The 20,186-nt window shown below is 42.2% G+C and overlaps 1 protein-coding gene across 3 annotated transcripts in view; it reads left to right on the forward strand.

Annotated features, from left to right (window-relative positions):
* DYNC1I1 (dynein cytoplasmic 1 intermediate chain 1) overlaps positions 1 to 20,186 on the forward strand; it is a 193,183-nt gene that overhangs the window by 133,277 nt on the left and 39,720 nt on the right. For all 3 annotated transcript variants that reach the window (XM_086741518.1, XM_086741520.1, XM_086741519.1), the window contains exons 11-14: positions 9,479 to 9,625; positions 14,424 to 14,537; positions 16,982 to 17,115; positions 19,771 to 19,915. In XM_086741518.1, the coding sequence (XP_086597644.1) occupies positions 9,479 to 9,625; positions 14,424 to 14,537; positions 16,982 to 17,115; positions 19,771 to 19,915 (540 nt within the window). The remainder of the gene's footprint in view (positions 1 to 9,478; positions 9,626 to 14,423; positions 14,538 to 16,981; positions 17,116 to 19,770; positions 19,916 to 20,186) is intronic.

The raw sequence follows: 20,186 nt of genomic DNA on the forward strand, positions 1-20,186 counted from the left end.
CATATGAGGAGAGGCTGAAAGACCTGGAACTGCCCAGCCCAGAGAAGATAAGGCTCAGGGGGATCTTATGAATGTGTATAAATATCTGATGAGGGAGCAAAGAGGGTGGAGCCAGGCTTTTCTCAGTGGCACCCAGTGACAGGACAAGAGGCATTGGGCACAAACGGAAATACAGGAAATTGCATTTAAGCATAAGAAAAAAACTCTTTTACTGTGAGGGCGACTGACTACTAGCACAGATTGCTCCGAGAGGTTACTGAAGTCTCCATCCATGGAGATACTCAAAACCCAACTACACACAGTCATGAGCAGTCTGCTCCAGCTGACCCTGCTCTGAGTAAGGGGTGGGACTAGACAATCTCTAGATGTGACTTCCAACCTTGGCAATTCATAGAGTCTGTCTCTGGCACTTCATAGTCCTTTTCCCTTCCCTCTCTCTGAGGTTATGCAGAAATCAGCTGGGCTGTGACTTTCTAATTCTACAGAGTCCTCCCGGGACCAGCTGAATGTCAGGGCATCCTTCCTTCCTCCCTGAAAGGAGGTCACTGGCTCTCAGAAGTCCTGAGTCAAGAAATTGCCTGGTTAGGAAAGCACTTAGCAATTTGCTTGATTGTGAGCAGGCTTTTGAGTTATTGAAGTCATGGGGTACTTAGAATTAACTACAATTAAGTTCATGGACTTCTGAGAAAAGATGGATGGTATATAGATAAGTGTATCTTATATGGATGGTATATAGATAAGTGCTTTCCTCAGCTGGGCTTTAAAGTGTTCTTGGTCTGATATGTTTGATTTTTCAACTGTGTCTGGGTTCTCACAGCTTCTGCATTTATTGTGGGGGTTTGGACTGAGTGCTACACTTGAGATTTACCTGCAACTCCCTATAAGCATCCGTGACTACTATGCCTAGCTTCACAAGCTGAGTTGTAGATAATTGTTCTTGCAGCATCTGTACTGGCTTCTAATTAATCTATGGCTTCATGTAGTCCGATTGATCAAATGCATGGTTTGAGGAACTGCTGCCATAGAAACCACCAAGCTACCACCACGGCTCAAGAACAACTTGTGTTTCTATTCCTGTTCTCCAAGCCTGGAATTTGCTGTCTCTGTGTGCTCTCTAAAACCCAGCACTGATATTTCCAGAACTTGCCAGTGATCATCTGTTACGCTTTCTCTGTGAGGAGAAGAAGCCAGGACACCAAGATGCCAGGCAAGCCTAGCCTATATGTCGCTCTCTGGGGGATCTCTTCTGCTTTCGCATGGTGCTAGATGGGAACCACCCTGGATAGGGACTCCTGAGCCTTACTCCTGAGTCCAGGTCATGGTTCCAGCTGAAAGCAGACTTTGGAGAAGAGGTGTGCAGCAACAAGAAGCTTAAGTCCTTAGACCAGTCCTCAGCATGGGGCTGAGCTGCCAAGACTCTATCTGTGTTTTATATTAGATAATATGCAGAAGTAATTCAGGAAAAGTGACCAGAACTCCTGGACTTGTCCCTCTCAGCCAGGTTCCCAAGGCATTTGCTAGACAGAAGCAGTGGCTTCACCTTCATAGATGCTTTTGCCTGGAGTTGCCTAACTGCAATGCTTAGAGAGGGCTTTGATTTGTGTGATGTTTTGAGTATGTGCTTCTCAAGACCTAGATTTCACTTTGCAGTGCTTAAAATATTCCCCACCTCAAAACAAAAAAAAAAACCAAAACTGTAGGAATGCAAAGAGATATGATGATGAATATACTGACCAAAACAGGCTAAACTGAACTCTTCCTCTTTTTTTTTTACAATGGACTGTAATCTTGTTAGCTCTATTCAGCCATCCACATGCATGAATAATAATGCATGGAAATGTAAACAGTGCTTTAAGGTTATGCAGATAGCTTTTAAAAACTTTTCCTATAATAAATACTCTGCCTCTTTCAGGACCTCCTGGCACTGGGTGCTGCAGTCTCTGCCCTGCTCACCAAAATGAGCACTAAAGAGAAAGAAAAAGGATTAGGGAAACATCAGTTTTCATTCTTTTTTATATTATCCGCAGGTACTTACAGTAGATTTATTATATACACAGCAGATTGTGCATAGGGTTTAGTTTTCAAGATTTAGTGCATTAACATTAGGAGTATTTGCTACAGCAATTGTTGGTGTCTTAGTTAAACTGTCCCTAAAATTCTGCAAAGACTGTGTCCTTCAGCATATTTCTTTGGAGTCTCTAGGGAATGGAGAATTAAGCATTTTAATGGACCTGAAAAGCTGAATGTAAAATCTTTCGTTTCTCTTCAGTTATTGTCCCTCCATGAATTCCTGCGGATCATTCATTGTAACTTACCTTACTGATTTTCTGAGCCCAGATGAAACTCAAACACAACTAAGCTAACCTGCAATCTGCATGGCCACTTCCATGGGAGGGTGGTGCAGACCCATCACTTCAGTCTTGTGAATATTTAATCAAAACAATTAAGAGTGCTGTCTTATAACTTAAATAAAACAGACAAACCAAAGAAGTGTTTGCTTCTCCAACATGCAGGCACACAGGCTTTAAGGATTTGACCCTGCAATTTGATAAGCAGCCAGGTCCTAATCAGAGAAAACAGACAAATTCAGGTACTTAGCATGTAAGCAGTTGGGTGGGAAGAAAACTTGATTTTGATGTGCTCTTGTTATGAAATTGCTCCTTAGCTGAAATTTCTCCAGGCTTTAATTCTCTCATAGTCCGTCTAATAAAGAAAGTATGATAGTCACCAAAGACTGTATTCTTAGGGTTGCACCTATGTGTAGTAATTCAGGGTTACTGAACGGATTGGTTGTTGCAGTTATGGATAAAGGCAGGCAGGATCTCCCTGTATCGCGTGTGAGAAGTATCACGTTTATCTGCTTTTGCAATACAGCAAGCAGTTTTGCTGCTTTTCTGAGTCATCACAACACCACCAAATGAATAATATCAGCAAATGCACTTTCCAAAAGGGCTGAAGTGCAGATTACCTTTTGGCAAGGCAGCTTGTGGACTTTCTTCTGATTATTTATTCCTGTAGTTACATGGGCTTAACCTGCAGTTACAGAAACAGAAGTAGAAAGCTTCAGCTTTCTGCCCTGCTGAAAATGAAGGTGTGAGGCTGGATATTGCCTTGCTGCAGACGTGGGCAGAGGTCTCTAATTCTGCTGCAATGCTCAGATATCAGCACTGAGGTTAGATGTCAGAGTTACCTACCCTGTAAACTCGGCTAAGAAAGAGCTGTGTTTCCTGACATACTCTTTTCCTTCTTTTTGAGGACTTAGTACTTTTTCAATAAAAATAAATTTAATTTGTGGCTACATTTCAGCTCCATTGGTTTGATGGTATAAGTGGAGCAATACCAGCTTTGGATTTAGAGCAGTCGTGTGGCTGAGTCTCTCTGTGCAGCTTTCATGTGGTCGGGTGAGACATTCTTAGAATCCCCAAACATTTTTGAAGATCCTAAACTGGAGACATTCACAATTCTTCCCTCCCTTTCTACCATTAATCCTTCATGTTTTAACAAGCACTGAAGTTAATACAGCCTACACTCTTTCCTGTCACACTGGGCCCCCCTCCCTCCTTTCTTTCTCTTGAATAAAGCAATCTGTTCTTTCCAGTCCGTACTCTTGTAAATCAAAGGGATAGATGTCAACACACACCATAACCAAGTATAAACTTCCTTTTTTTAATTAAACAGGATTCTGACATTTGGTTTGAAGAAGTGTTTGTTTGGTTTTATTTATTTTTTTAAATATGTGAAGGATGTCAACTGCTTTTATTTTATTTTTAGTAGAAGACAAATTTTGTATGGTACCACAAATAATCTCTAGCACAAAATATTTCAGATGCTATTTCGTACTTGAATAGGAAGAGAGTTGGGGGGAGCATCACAGAAGTCTTGATATTTAAAGATTTTAGAATTAAGAGTTAACCTCTTTGGTAAAGGTTTCCATACACATAAATCATGTTGTAGGTACCTTTTGAAATTTAATTGTGAAAAACCAGTTGTAGTTCTGTGGCATTACAGAATGCATCCTCTCTGCCATTTCTTTATTACTGTTAATTATTCCTAGATGTTTATGTGAAACACAGAAATATCCAGATTTATAATAGCTGATACTAAAAATAAGCAAGATTCTTGGAAGGAACATAGTCTCTATCTCAGTGTACAAATCCAGGTTATCTCAGTAGCCAGGGCACAGTCATTCTAGAATTGCCTCTTGCAAGGTATCTCACACCTTCTTTTGTGGTACAAAAAGATGTAATAGGGCACTAAACCTGATACACCAGTGTTCAGATCTGATATTGCTACTTTTCATGCTGATTCTCAGTCCTTGGCCTGGCAGGAAAAAAAAGGCTTTAGTTAGTAACTTAGTTGTTGTTTTGTTTCTAGATTATGATTTTAATCCACCTTTGCAGTTGAGGTATATCATGGACTAGATGACCTTTAAAGGTCCCTTCCAACCCAAACTATTCTATGATTCTCTATAATCCTTATCTGTTCTGGGGCCACATACAAGTGTGTGTAGCAATGCAAGCACAAGGAGATGGTCTCCTCATTGCCTGGTCCAAAGAAAGTAAGATAGCTCTCAGAGGGACTGGGAGCGCTTAGACTCTTTAAATGCTGTTCTTGATGAGCAGGAGTGAGAGCAAAAGGTTATAAGTAAATTGTACATATACTTTTGGCTTTTGTCTTTATTTATTTATTCCTCAGGAGAGCGGGCACAGGTGATCAAAGGTCCAGTCCCTATTCTTCAGTTCGTGTGGATAAAGGACTAAGAGTTTGGTACCTTTTTGTGGTTCTAGCTAAGCGACCACACAACAGCTTTATCCCTCTGCTCTCAGTCCCTCTAAGCCCATTCCCTCAAGCATGGAAAAGGATCTGCCTCTTAATCTCAGCTGCAGTTAATTTTATTGCCCACTGTTGTCTGTGTTAGACTGACCTATAGTAGCATGCCACAGACCATAGCGCTTTTTCATACGTGTTTGCTCAGCTAGAACATCTACCCAGGAGTTTCCTGAGTGCCTGCTGCAATATAACCTGGCATTTTGGAGTCTAGAGATGCCTGTGAACTCCTCAGATCACTTCTTCCCACTGACAAAGTATTGTTTTGAGATCCATCTGGTGTCAAGTGTAGGCATATGGCACCAGTATGGCAGCGCTGCCTCCGGGGGTGGTTTCCTGCAGAAGAGGTCTCGCTGAATGCAGTAGTCATTGCCGATTGAAAGTCATTATTGTTTAGCACCCAGGTCTTTGTGAACTTGTTCAACTGGTGGCTGGGCAGAGTGCCATCCGAATAGATGGACACGAGCACAGACAGCTGAGTCTCTGGGGCCTTACACACATGAGATGTGGGTACTGAGGTCAGGCTTCTCAGTAAGGAGAATCTAAATGGCTGTCTGTCCCGAGCATGTGTATCTGTGGTTGAAGGGATATGCCGTCATTAATCCAAATCTGGACCAGATTAAGCTTCTAAAATAAAAAACAGCTCTGCCAGCCACTTGAAGAGGGCTCGGGGCCTGTTTGAATCCAGCACACCAGCAAGGAGGGAGGGAGTAGGCAGCGGCGCCTGAGCAAAGTCACCACCCCCTCGCCCCTGCCGCACCCTACAGTGTGGGCCCAGACGGGCTGACAGCTGCCAAAACAGGGGGCTGGGGTGTGCTGCCTTTGTCCCTCCACTGCAGGCCTCTCCAAGGGCTGGGCAGCACTTACGCTCCTGAGGCCAGCCCTCTCTTTGCCGTGACAACAGCACAGACATTTCATGCTTTGTTTCTTAATTACATTTTCAGCATGGTTCTTGTAACAGCTGGGAGCAGAAGCTTTCACATTCGGGGAGCAGGATCACCCATTTGCCAGAGAAAAATGTCCAAGTTTAGCAGCCTGGGCCTGGCTTTCCCCTTTTGCCTGGGCAGTGCTCCCACCTGGAGCTAACTCATGCTGGCTCATCTGGCCCTCTGATTGCTGCCCACCTCCGTGGACAGGCAGAGTGAGCCCAGGGGGTGAGGCACCCACCAGAAAGCCATCGCCAAGGTACAGGAGTAGAAAATCAGGGTGGAAGATCACAAAGCCAGAAGTACCTGAAATACTTAAGTAGGGTTGTTGAGCAAGCTAAGGAGAGACAGAGAAAGCTAAATCGAGTAGACTTTATTTGCATAGAGGGAGAAAACACCAGAGCATTAAGCTAAAGTGAATAATGAAATGATTCACTGCACAGAGCAACTCAGAGAAATGAAGGTGACCAAACTCTGGGGTTTGCCTGTCTCTTGCGGGTCCCAACAACTTGCAGACACAGATGCTCCGTGGCACCCATAAAAAGATAATGCTGGGAAGCACCTACAAGCAGATAAAATACACCTAACTGAAAAACTGGGAAGCTTTACTGTCAGTATTGGAAAGCGCTGTGAGATTTCCCTAGAAAGGTGTGGTAGAAGTGCAAAGTGGGATACACTGTTATTTTAAAACCTGACCGTGTGCTGGTTCCTCCCCCTTTTGAAGTCAGTGGCGAAACTCTGGTTTAGAGGAGCAAGACTGCTTGAATCGGCAAACAAGAGGCAGCCTGGAGGCAGAAGAGACTTACAAGGAATGGTTTCTGCTCCTCTCCTTGAGCACAGAGCTGTTCAGACAGACTGGAGACCTGTCTACTGCTCTCTCTCCCATTAAAGCTAAGAAATGAATGCTTTCAAAGCTGTTAAATGAATGGGCTGGATCTTCCAGCCCTTACTCATCTGAGTACTGCCATTAACTTTAAGAAAATAATCACTTTATTAAGTGCTATGGAGTGGAGTCCTTAACTTGTTAAATTCTAATATTTGACAGAAGTTTCTCCTTGGTAGAAAAAAAAATAATGTTGACCTAATTAAAAGGATGTGAACATTTCATCAGTTGAAGAATCCAAGTTACTCCGGAGTCATACATAAAACTAGAAGCAGTGCAGAGGGCTTAAGACTGTGTCATGTCTGTAGGTTATTTTTGAACTTTATGTAAAACACACTTTAGCAGTTTGTATCCTGACCATTCAACTGTATTCTGGGATTCTGAATTGAAAAACATGCTAACCATGAAAACACAACATTTAAAAATACACTGTCCACTTGGCTTCTTTGCCCTGCTTCAGAGTCTCCCAAGTTTGTTTCAGACAAACTGAGAACTTTGTTGTGGAATGACTGAATTGGGGATTCTTAAAATATATGTGGAGCCTTGTAGCTGCTGCGGGGTGTACACAGTGGTGGAGCTATTTACTGTTTTAAAATCATCTGGCTATTTCACTTCATGTAAGAATATCTGTCAGCTTAGTTATAAGGAATGAGAGGTTGATTAAAACAACTCACAAAGCCATTAAACAAAGAGATAAAATGTAGAACATGTGCTTTAGGGTCGTTTTAATTATAATGTATGGGGGAATCTGTGGAAACCGGATGGCAGCTGCATTGTAGCTGAGTTTTAAGCTGCTCTTAGCAGTCAGTACTTAAGTCCTGTTACTCAGAGGTGGGTTTTCTTATCTGTAAAGCTAATAGGTCTTTCGGAAATGGTGTTTGGACGCTGCTTTTTGGTTGCTACGACTGACCATCATGTAATTACTATGCTCAAGCGCTTAGATAGATATGAACTAAAATACACAATTTTGTATACCAATCATCTATATAGTCATTAGAGGACATCAGAGAAACATATGCAAAAGCTTTAATCAAGAAGGGAAGGGATCAAAGATGTCAAGTGAACAGCCATGAGATCCAGAGACAATGGGAAAGAAAAAAAGGTAGTGGTAGCTTCTTTCATTGTCTTAGCAATCTTATTAGATAAAAAAAAAAAACAGTATTGAATAAGTATGTCTACTAAGTTAATTTAGCATATAATCTAGCTTTAAACATGAATTAAGTAAAAACTCCTTAAACTTCACATTTTGCTGTATTCTTACTAACCTAGTTATAGACATCAAGAGTTAACATAATTAATTCTAGCCCTATCAGAAGGGTTTGAAATCTCTGGTGTAAGAGTTCAAACCAGTCTCTAGCCACTAGAAATGAGGATGAGGAGCAGTAAGGAAAGAAGACAACACATCTGCCCACGTCAAAGTTTTTACAACTCCATCCACTCCTGCCAGAAACAAGGTCATCAGCTAGGCAGATACTGGTTCTTGTTCAGCTTGGCAGCTCCTATGTTCCCAATTCAACAAAGTTTACTTAAATGTTTACAATGCTTTTTATGCAACTGAAATACGATAATTTAGTTAACCCTTTGTCATTCAGTAAAATGAGTTCACATGGAGGAACAGCAGCACTTCAAAATATCCAGTCATTAAACTACAACAAAGATTTGTTAACAAAACTCATTTGAAAGAGCCAGAAAATTCATTTTTAAGAATGCGACCACTAACAGTGAATTTAACTTTCTGATGGTAATTGCTGCAGTAGTTCAAGTCTTGCTCTGTGGCTTGTAAGCATCACTAAAACTGCCTGTGAAAAAATGACGTTTGCTTCTGTTTTCAAACTGTCTTTACTAGTATGTGTATTCTCAGGAAATTATATTAATGCTGTAACTTTTGCTTTCCAATTTACATAAAACAAAGACATAACATCCAGGACCAATTATGTAAAAATGAGAAATAATTGCTTAGAAAGAGGATAGAGGACTTGAAGGAGTTACAGCTTGTTGCTCTTGGCTGTAGCTTGTTGGCACACGAAGGTTCTGGGGGCTGTTCTCTTGAGGACTTCAGATGTTGTATGTTATTTTAACGAGACTGAAAGGCAGTAGTTGGGATAGATACCCATCTCCATACCGGCTTGTGGGGCACTCTCCCAGATAGCCAGGGTAACCTTTACACCAGTCTAGTTCCTCAGCATCCCCAGCTAAAGAAAACGTACAAAGGCAACTCAGCTGTCATTACAATGAGAAAAGCCTCATTTCTTCTCAAACCGTGTAAGGGAAAGTATGATTCTCTCTGCTTTTAGAAGAGGACCTCTCTCTAGCAGAGAAATCAGTCATTGATCCAACAGTGAGACACAGCTTGTCAGCTGATGCTCTCAAGGCAGCGGACTTTGAGGTGAGCTTTGAGGGTCTCTCACAAACTCACCTCAAATTGTTTGAATGTTAAAAGCTAGCAGAGCAACAGGGGAAGAGCTCTCCCCGATGGGAAATTATGGGCCAGGATGCCAACCTCTACTGGGCTGGCATCTGGTTACTTGAAGTTCTCACTTTCGGAAATGAAATTAAGCACTTTCCCATTACTGTCATCTCAGGTTTTAGCATCATCCTAAGCCTCATTCTATGGTGCATATTTTCCCTAGGAGCAATGATTACACATTTTAGAGTCAAAATTAGCTCTTTGCATGTGTCCTATTGGCTTTAGCAGAATTACTGGTATGCAAGGAATATGAATAGAGCTCATACAGTGATTTCTAAAATACAAACTGCTAATTACAATATGCTTTCTTCAGAAGAGAATTGAAGATGACTGACCATGTAACTTTTCTCTTCTTCTCTACCTGTTTTACTCCAGTCCTCCGTGATGTCTGTCTGTTTTGCTCGCTTTCACCCAAACCTGGTCGTTGGTGGAACATACTCTGGCCAAATTGTCTTGTGGGATAATCGCAGTCACAGGCGCACTCCAGTTCAGAGAACTCCCTTATCTGCTGCTGCTCACACGGTAAGGATAAAAATCACCTTCCCCCTTTCCTTAGAGGAGATGATCAGCAGGGAAGTGGAACTGTCTAGTTGCGTCTACAATGCTGGTTGCCGCACAGATGAAAACGTAAGTGCGGCCCTTGAAGGGAAAGAAATAGATGAGAGAGATGTACAATCACCTTCTGTAAGTGATTAACCATTACACTTCGTACAGTCAGGTCAGCAGATTGTCCTCCTTTCCAAGGAGGAGGGCAGGATCAATTACAACACTTGAGAGAGGCACCTTTGTGCCAGCACAGTGGCACTGTGATTCTTGCTCTCCATTGCCTGTAAAGAGACCCAGGACACTGTAGGGACTGTGAGTTTGACAGTCGAGCATGGCAGGCAATTTGAATCATTTATTGTTGTCTTGTTGTACACGAGTTTCTCTTTTGAAACAGAATGGGCACCTACGGTGGTCTCAGTGGAGTCCTGTGAGTAGACACTGGTGCCCTTGAAGAAAGTGGGGCAGTTTCCTTCTGTTTCCAACAGAGCAATACATAAATGCCTGTCATGGTCTCCTCCTCCAGACAAGACCACAGGGCAGAGTTTGCACAGGGAGGGGGAATTTGTTTCAATTGAATGATGTGGAAGAGCGTTTTGCCAACACACACACATGCCTGCAGATACAGTGATGGTGGCACAGGGATCTGGTGATGTCTAGGAGATACACAGGCAGAGCAGTAGCACAAAATGCCTGAGAAGGAAGAGAGTTTGTGATACAAAGATGATGTCTGTGGTAGAAGACTTTCACATTGCAAAGTACTCATGTTGTGCTAGAGGAAGAGACCAGCCTGGATGGCCTGCTAGCGTCCTCACTCTGCTATGACGCTGAGCTCCAGTCCATCCTGCACTAAGGTGCTGTGCATTCTTGAGCTCTCTTCCAGAGTCTGGGCTCAGGCAGCCTCTTCATAAGAGCTGGAAGGTCTACTCTGTGGATGGTAAACATATCTTGCCTTGGGAGTGGGCAATTCCTGAGTGGGAAGCGGGAAAGAAAATATAGGCTGAAAGGATGAGAAAAATGTAATAGTATGATATAAGAATGCAGAAAAATGCAGATTTCCTGAAACATAAGAAACTGAACTACACAAAGCACTCTGAGAGATAAGATAATAATCTTGTTCTAGCAGAGTGAAGGATCAGACAAAGTGATAGGTCTTTTGCACCTCCAGCTTTTACAATTCTGCGATTCTTATCTTTGGAATTTGCAGATCAAGGTTCAGCTTTTAGTTGACTGTGACAACATAATCCCTGGAGTTAAAAGACAACTCTAGAAGCCATGCCATGTGAATTAATGCAAAAGATTCAGCATGAGGCCAGTCTCTTATATTAAAAAATGACAGGTGTGCACAGACATGCTTAGTGGGCCAGGCAGTACAAATATTGTTCCCAAAATTTCCACTATCATGAATGTGGATGTAATAATCTAATGGTCTGTGCCATGGGTTGCAACTTCAACATTGCTTTTCATTTCCCTAATGTTTTTGCTCATTTTGTCGCCAGTAATGTTGTTCAATCTGCATGAAAAGAAACAGTCTCTCCTGGAAGTGCAATTTAGAGAGGTAGCAGACCAGAAAACTAGTGGCAAGGAGCTGACTATCACTGAAAATTGAACAACTGGGACTCGAAATCTAGTGGAAAAGAAAAGATTAATGGGAAGTAATTTGTTTACACTCAAAAATGTTTAAAACAAAATTGTACCTCCTGGAATTATATATTAAACTAGTTTTATTTTTGAATAGAACAATATGTGATGTTTTGCTTTTGACAAATATAGATAAATGACTTTCAGTTGTGGATGGGCATTTTATGTGCTGTCGTGGATTGGTAGAAATAAGTGTTTACGTAGTCTAACATGAGCAAGCATGATGCTTTTAAGGAATGATCAGATTTTACAATAAAAGAGTGCTTACTTTATGTTCATATATAGCAATCACTTACATAAACTGTAAATGAAGTCTTGGTTGCAAAAGGCTGGTTTGAATCCTAGCTGCCAAGGAAAAAAAAGGATTAAATTAAGACAACTGTAATGTAGCAATGTTACTTTATGTACTGTTAGATAGATGAGTTGAATAGTAATTTTTTATTTTGAACTTACGTCATATGTGAAAAAATATTTTTTCTCTTTTCTTTCTCTTGCATTGTTTATTTGAAACATACAGAGTGTGTTGTTATCACTGACTTAAACCTTCCTGAAGTTTAGTATCACTGATGGCTGCCTGGATTCACCAGGAAAGAGAATTCTACCCACAGCTTACTCACTAATTTCCTTTCACACCCACCACACATCTGCACTTGGGACAACAGGAAATTTTAATTAAGACAAAACCCTTTTGCATGATGATTTCATTTCCAAAATAAATAAAAGCAAGCTGGCAGCGATCCTTTGAAAGGAAGCAGGCTGTTTAGACTTTCTGTTACATACCGTTGGTAGTCTTTTTCATCCGTTTTCCTTATGTCTTTTCATTTCTGCCATAAGTTTTATTGTGCATGAAATTGGTGACTGGTAGCCCTGATTAAAGCCAGACCTGGCACACTGAGGTGCTGCTGGAAAGATGTGGCTCGCTGTCTCCCTCTCCCCTAAATATTCTAGATACTCCGCTGCTTGCTTTAGCTTGCTCCCACCCATTCTGTTTGGACTACTGAAGGTCAAACACCCATGAAAAAATAGGTCTATGCTTATTTCAGACATCAGTATGTGCTAATCATGTTTAGCACTGCGGTCATTAGCTCACCACTAAGCAGCAAGAAGGTCCATTGTATGAGGGTAATAGCACGAGACATGTGAAGGACAGATTGGGGTCCGTTTGATGATCTGGGGGAAACCATATGTCTGAGAATCCTGAGAGAAAGAAAAATTAGCATTAGAATGGACCTTGCAACTTACTAGTCATAGAATCATAGAATGGTTAGGGTTGGAAGGGACCTTCAAAGGTCATCTAGTCCAACCCCCCTGCAAGGAGCAGGGACATCCCCAACTAGATCGGGTTGCTCAGAGCCTCATCCAGCATGGCCTTGAATGTTTCCAGGGATGGGGCATCCACCATCTCTCTGGGCAACCTGTTCCAGTGCTCTATAACTCGCATTGTAAAGATTTTTTTCCTAATTTCTAATCTAAATCTACCCCCCTCTATTTTAAAACCATTATTCCTTGTCCTATCGCAACAGGCCCTACTGAACAGCCTCTCCCCATCTTTCTTGTAGGCCCCCTTGAGATACTGGAAGACCGCTGTCAGGTCTCCCTGGAGCCTCCTCTTCTCCAGGCTGAACAGCCCCAACTCTCTCAGCCTGTCCTCATAGGAAAGGTGCTCCAGCCCTCTTATCATCTTCATGGCCCTCCTCTGGACCTTTTCCAACTGGTCCATGTCCTTCTTATGTTGGGGGCTCCAGAACTGGACACAGTACTCCAGGTGGGGTCTCACCAGGGCAGAGTAGAGGGGGAGAATCACCTCCCTCGACCTGCTGGCCACGCTTCTCTTGATGCAGCCCAGCATGCAGTGCGTACAGGCAGCCTGCGAGCACAAGCTGCTGTTTCAGCAGCAATTCCTGAGTCCATCTTTGGTGTGTACACACACACTGCATTCAGATGCTGCCCTTTTTGCACTTAGGGAGGGGGCATTTACTGGGGCGGCTCAGGTATCGAACCCGAGAGGTAGCCAGTGCTCTGAAGATTCCTGCCTTTCCTCACTGACTGGGTAGGTGACCTGCAGCTGAATCTTAAAGTAGTCTAAAATAAGTGGTAGTTCCACCATTCCTTACAGCAGGAGCAAAATCCTGGGTTTCTAACCTTACATGGAGATGGCTTAGAAGCTCCATAGGGATCTCTTGTAAATTGGTCCTAATTTTCTTTAAATAAGGAAAGTATTATTTTGAAGTATTTTTTCTTCCTGGAGACGCAGATCTTCTAGTCATCAGCAAAAAAAAAAAGAGAAATACAATTTTTCTTTGCTTGACTTGTGTATATGTCTTATGTTAATTCAGCAGTATCACTTGTACTGGTCAAAGGAAATTAAATCTTATTGTTCGGTCTGACTGATTTTTCACTCTGGAGATTGCTGAACTTTAACCATCCCTCATATGTCACCATCAGATACCAGATGACGCTTCAGGCTAAAAATGTTACCAGGTTCCCTGGAAAAGGAATAGGCCAAGTTTCATTATTTCATACTAAGTGGAATTCCGCCTCCATGGAATGACTATCCTACGGTGAACCAGGTGTAACACCCTGCGTTTAGTCACTCCACGTTTATAATGACAGATTTTAAAAGGTATATTGGCCAATGCTGGAGAACGCTGATGGACATGTTCATGTTTTTCAACTGGAGTACATTTGCAAATATTTACATGCAGGCCAAATTCTGGAAAAGTTCAAGTTTTATGCAGCTGTTTTCTTGAATAAGGTTTTCATTTTGATTCCATTTGGACAATTTGCCTCTTTCTGCTGGTTATTTTCAGTGTCAAAAGCCATCAGTAGAATGATACATGTCCCTGTGGGTGAAATCTCATCCACATAATTCAGTATTTTCACAGCATTATTCAGCTGGGTTGTTTTATTATGAGGAAAATGAAACTTTGGAAACATTTCCACCTCCATAACTTACCTCTTAAATTTTAAATTTAAAAAAAGAAAAAAATCCTATCTGGCAAAAGCTGAGTCCTGTTATTTTCCAGACATTGTGTGACTACTTAATCATTCTTTAAAATGACATATGAGACATTAGACATTTGTTCGTGAAGATGTAAGAATGGCTCTCTGATTTCCATTGTTAATGTGTTTTCAGCATCCTGTGTATTGTGTGAATGTGGTTGGAACACAAAATGCGCACAATCTCATTACCGTCTCTACAGATGGCAAAATGTGCTCCTGGAGCCTGGACATGCTCTCAACTCCACAGGTGGGTTTGTTTTCACCTATACAGGGAAAAAATAGAGCACCTTCGGTAGAGCAGGATACCTGCTTAATGGAACATGGCTCCTAAAAGGCAAAACCTCACGTCCTATACAAACTAAAACCAATGGATGCAGTTGAAAGAGTACAGCTTGCTTCCAGCAGTCTCTGCTAAGAGCCAAAACCCATTTCCTTTACCACAAATCATGTAATTATTGTAATACGTTAATACATAGGTCAGTTTCAAGTGAAAATGAAATAATCCATTTTAAAGCAGAGTAATTACAGAAGTCGCCTGTGGTATAAATTGTACTTACTCTACAGCATTGTTTAACAAATACGGCGTAGATTGCACTGCTTCGGAACACACCCTAGGCACTACAGGTTTCCAATGCACGCAGTCAGAAAGCTTACTTTGCTGCCTGCCTGCAGTAGCCAAAGGAACAAACAATGCAAATCACAAGTTTTAGAACTAATTTATCTCCTCTGGAATGTCTTTCCCGCCACCCCCCCACCCCCCACCCCGCCCCTGGCCTTTGTATCAGAAATGAAAGGAAATCTTAGCCATCTGAAAGTTGGGTCTGTGTCAAGTCTAAGCTAGTAATCCCCTTTGCAGTTAATGTAGAGAGAGACTGGGCACTTCTGGAGGACAAGTCATCCCATCCCAGTGTGAAATACTATTTCAGATACCCACCTGGGGGTACAGAACTGTCAAATCTTAGGAAGTAAGAGGCTTCTGGAAGTCATCCCATCTACTCCCCTTCTCAAACTGAGGCCAACTTCAAAGTTAGATCATGTTGCTTGTGCTCATCTAAGGCAACAGTGCTGGTCTGGTAGTTGTGTCCTGGGACCATGAGAAACCAATAAATACTCTTCTAGAATAGCAGTGGAGGCATCTAAAGTGGCGTGGACATCTATGTTTAGGCACCTGTATCCCTGCCCCAGTTTCTCACTTAAACATCAAGAAGATAAATCTCACCCTTATGTATTCACTTACTGGGATACTAAATTTTGAAACAGAGATTTTTGAACATCTCAGTTCCAGTACTTCATCACTCAGATGGAATTTCCCTGCTCCAAAACTGGCTTTCAACAAGGATGGGAACACACCCCACATTACGCAGAAGTTTGGCGTATGGCTTATGGTGATCTAGAAAAGAAAGACACAGGACTTGACGTCAAGCTACATGCCATGGCTTTAAATTGGGAGGAGTAGAGTGTTGCTGCTGTGTGTCAGTCTGAAACTTTCCAAAGACACAGGGTCCAGAGCACTCATGTACAGCCATGGGGTAGGCACTGGGAGGAGAGAGTCCACCGCAATATCTTGTCATGTCTCCACAGAGACACTAAATGGTGATCTCACCCAGAAGATTTTCACTGAAATATATGGTCCACAGGTGCTCTGCCAATGCATTTTCCAGGTCTTGTTTTGCCTTTTTAGTAGAACCAAATGTAGTTCAAAGAAAAGCATAAACTAAGCAAAATTATTTGTCTATGGATTTGCAGCTCTCTCCCCTCACAGGGATGCCCACTTTCTTTAGCCCTTCTGAGAAAAACACTACAGGCGTTGGCCCTAGAAGAATAGCAGCTTAGACATCTTAAACATCGAAAACATACCCCCTTAAACAGCTAAAAATGAAAATCGCTAAGTTGTTCAGCCCCTTTGTGGATTGTTGGGTTACACCATTTAGGCTGAACAACCAGAAAGTTCTTCAAAATCTGCTCAAAGTGTACGCGTCTTGCAACAGCCACAAACTGTTCATGCTGGTTGTACTTGCAATAGCAAAAATGGGCATGCTGATTTACTTTGAAATATAGCTACCAAATGAAAAATAAAATATACTTGCTGGTTTCTAGCTTGATGGTGGAGTCTAGAGGGAGTGTTTACGGTTACCTCAGAAAATCCCTGAAACACACCACGTAGAGTGGTGCTAGTGACAGGACCCCAGCTTTTTAATTTTGTTCTGCAAAGGGACAAATGGCACAGTCTGATAAATGCTTCAGGTGCACACAATATTACATGTGTTTCCTGACAAACAACTGATTTCAAAAATGTTTGTAAATAGAAGGGTATTGCATGTTTTATTAAAGCCTGGGGCTCCCAAGTGTAACCATTAAGGTATTATCTTTAGTTTCTGCACCATTAGATTTTAAATTCTCACCTGTCATCTCTGCCTGATTTAAGATGATGTAGCAAAGACCAATGCCTTCCAGCTGCTCTCAAATATGTGACAGACAGCAATGGTGGGGTGGCAGGAGCAGTACATCCTAGTTTGTGACACTACACCTTCTCGCATTGTGCTATGTAGAAACCAAAGTCCTGTGGCTGGGACAAACAATTTCTTCTTCCCCTCCTGCTACCCTCTGTAACATTTAGAAATTAATTAGGAAAAAAAAATAAGCCAAACAAAAGGTTGATTGCATAATAATAACAAAGATCTGTTTTGGTAGGAGAGCATGGAGCTGGTGTACAATAAGTCCAAACCAGTGGCGGTTACAGGAATGGCTTTCCCAACCGGAGATGTCAATAACTTTGTCGTTGGCAGTGAAGAGGGAACAGTCTACACAGCCTGTCGTCATGGAAGGTGATATTCAGCATTTTGTACTTAAATAACATGATGTGCCTGTGTTGGCGTGAGGTAGCCAAGTGTGTGTGGAGAATGTTTCATGTTTTTTCTCTTGGATCAATGGTGTCTGTACTGCTCTACTTTGCACAACTAGGACAGGAGTTGCCTGACTTTAAGCATCTGCACTACAGCCTGTTATACTGGAGTAGTTGCCCCAGGCTCCCTACATATTTGGTGGGGAGCAACAACTGCTCTTAGGGCTTGATTTCCTTTACCTTTTTCAGACATCTGCCTGAAGAAGAGATGACTGTGACTTCAGAAATGCCTCTTTCTCACCCGTGAGGTGAGATGGAGGTCTAGAGAGCTAGCTGAGATATAGGTATCTGTGTCTGGCTAGGTCGAATCAGGCCCTAGGTGAGTTTTGCTGCAGGGTGATCAGGCCTAAACCACCCCTAAGAGATGGTAATCTACTTTATTTTTTATCATCCTCAGCTCCACTTTCAGTCTCCAGAGGCATATATCAAAGAATAGCCACCATGGGCACATATGCATGTGAGAAACAGAGCGTGCACGTCCCACTGCACAGCCGTCCAGTGCCAGGCATTCCCGCGCAGCCCAGCTAGATGCTGAGCCCTGCTGTTCCCTGCTCTCAGTGGGCAGTTTGGACATGCCCAGCCCTCTCCAGGAGGACGAGCGGGTTTTAGTGTACAGCCAGGAGCGAGGCCACACCGTTTGCCCTCAGTCTGGGCTCATGCCTGGTTTATTTGCTAACAGGGACGTAGCCGCAGTGTGCGATGCAGGTACGCGAGCTCTGGCTGATCCTCTCCCAGGCCTGGTACCCTGTGCTCTCTCACACATGGTGGTCATATCCCTTCGTTGCATAACCCAGGCTGTCATTTAATACTGCAAGTTCCTTGTTTTGCACCCTGTAAATCTGCAAGACGCTAGCATACTCTGTTAGCTTCTGGTAGTAGTTTCATCCTCTGGGATGCCTGAAAGGCTTTTGTCAAGAACAGACTTTTTTCACTGATAGATTTAAAGCTCACCCTCACACTTCAATAGTTTACAATATCCCCTGAGTTTATATTTTATCATATTCTGTGTCTCTGTTGACCAAATAGACAGTGATACACTGGTTATAGATTGTAAGGCTTCTATTACACATCCCTAATGTTGTATAAATACTGTTTTACATATACTTTGTTCAATATAATTTTTATTTTAAAATATTTTTATTTTAGCCTGACTGCTGACAGTATTGCAAAATTGTGTCTATTTAGGCATTATGCTGACAGTCTGTGATGTGGTGGCTGATGGTTTGAATTAGTCTTAGCTGCTAGGATGAATTAAGACTGCCCAAGGGCATTTCTCACTTCTGATCTGTCAGACATGCCTGGTTTGTTCCGTACAAGAGGAGGAAGGTGCCTGATCCTCTTGTTAGCCCACCTTTGTAGCAAACCTTCTGCTGGCCATTGACAAATCCACTCCTTTTCTGCTCCTGCCTGTCTTTCCTAGAGCTGTTTGCTATCATCCCCATTTTATTTCCAGAGGCTCTTACGTCCTTCACCCCATCACAGTGGAGAGCCATATGTTATTCTAGAAAAAGGTGTGTCAAAGCACAGCAGATATACGTGGTGTTCTCAGTGCTCCAGAACTCCCCTTATCCCACCGCCTTCGTGGCAGACAGACGGGGATGAAATCAGAGGTGTGCTTTGTACCCAGCACTGCAGAGGCACTGCAGAACTCAGCCCCTGCTCTGCGAGGGCTTGCAGGGGAGCCGAAGGGAGGCCGTGCTGTCATGGTCAATGGGAGAGGTGAGGGGACACCACACTAGCAATGTGAGGGACCAGTATCCTCCAGTGCAGCTCCTCATCTCCTGTATTCACACTGGCAGCCTTGTCAGCACTGTGGCTATTTTTAATGTATTTTCTTCCATTGGCAATTTTTCTATAATGTGACTAAAAGGGTAATTTCATTATTCCCCTTTCTGTATACACTGTGAGACAGCACTGACAACTGATCTGGCGTCATTTGCTTCCAGAAAGGAGAAAACTGCGCACATTCTCTCTTACACAGCATTGTATTTTTCCTTCCTAATAGCTGTTCTAGCCTCAGGCTGATGAAATGCACATCTCCCCTTGTTGAAAGTAATGGCTGTATGATACCTGATCACAGGAACAGTTCCTTCGCTTTTTGTGAAAAAGGATTTGCTTCCCAGTGACTTGACTGACTGCTGTGGAAAGTTATTTTAGATATTTAAGAGAAAAGGAATTACTCATGATAAGTCATTAACATATTTGCATTTTTATTTTAATAGTTATTCCTTGTGATAATGGCTTACTCAGAGGCATAAGTTATAGTATAATTATAATTTAGAATTATTTCATAATTATACATAAATGTTATTTCAAGCTACAGTAGTAGACAGTGTATGCAAAAGTGAGTACAACAAGTCTTCAGAAGTAAGAGAAAATCTCCCTGTGCTGGATCCTAAGCATGAAATTGTGCCCACAGCAGTAAACCTCCGCAGGCAAAGGCCTCTCTGAAAGGAGAGGGATTTACAGATTAAATGGAACTTTAAAAGGAAACAGGAACCTAAGTATAAAGAAAAATTATGTTAAATCACCAGCTGTTAAATCACTCTCTGAATGCAAATATCTCTTCTTCCTGCAGTAAAGCTGGCATTGGTGAAATTTTTGAAGGCCACCAAGGACCTGTCACAGGAATCAATTGTCACATGGCAGTGGGTCCAATTGACTTTTCCCATCTCTTTGTCACATCATCATTTGACTGGACAGTCAAGTTGTGGACCACAAAGGTGAGAAATCCGAACTGGCTTGGGATGGGTACTGCTACTTGTGAAAATGCTGTTGTCAGAAATACTTCAATATTGTCTACATCAAGTCCTAAGAATCAATTAATTGAAAGGCTGGGCCTAGAATAAGCGTAGTGATAAAATTATAAGTCAAATATATACCCAGTGTAACTGTGTCAACCATATTCACCCTGGAGCTTACCTTGCCCTTTAAAGGTAGCTTCAGCTGGCCTGCCCTTCAGTATTAACCCTAGTGCTGAGCAATTTCACTAGG

Source organism: Chlamydotis macqueenii, chromosome 2, assembly GCF_036417535.1.
Source record: "Chlamydotis macqueenii isolate bChlMac1 chromosome 2, bChlMac1.mat, whole genome shotgun sequence".
NCBI lineage: Eukaryota > Metazoa > Chordata > Aves > Otidiformes > Otididae > Chlamydotis > Chlamydotis macqueenii.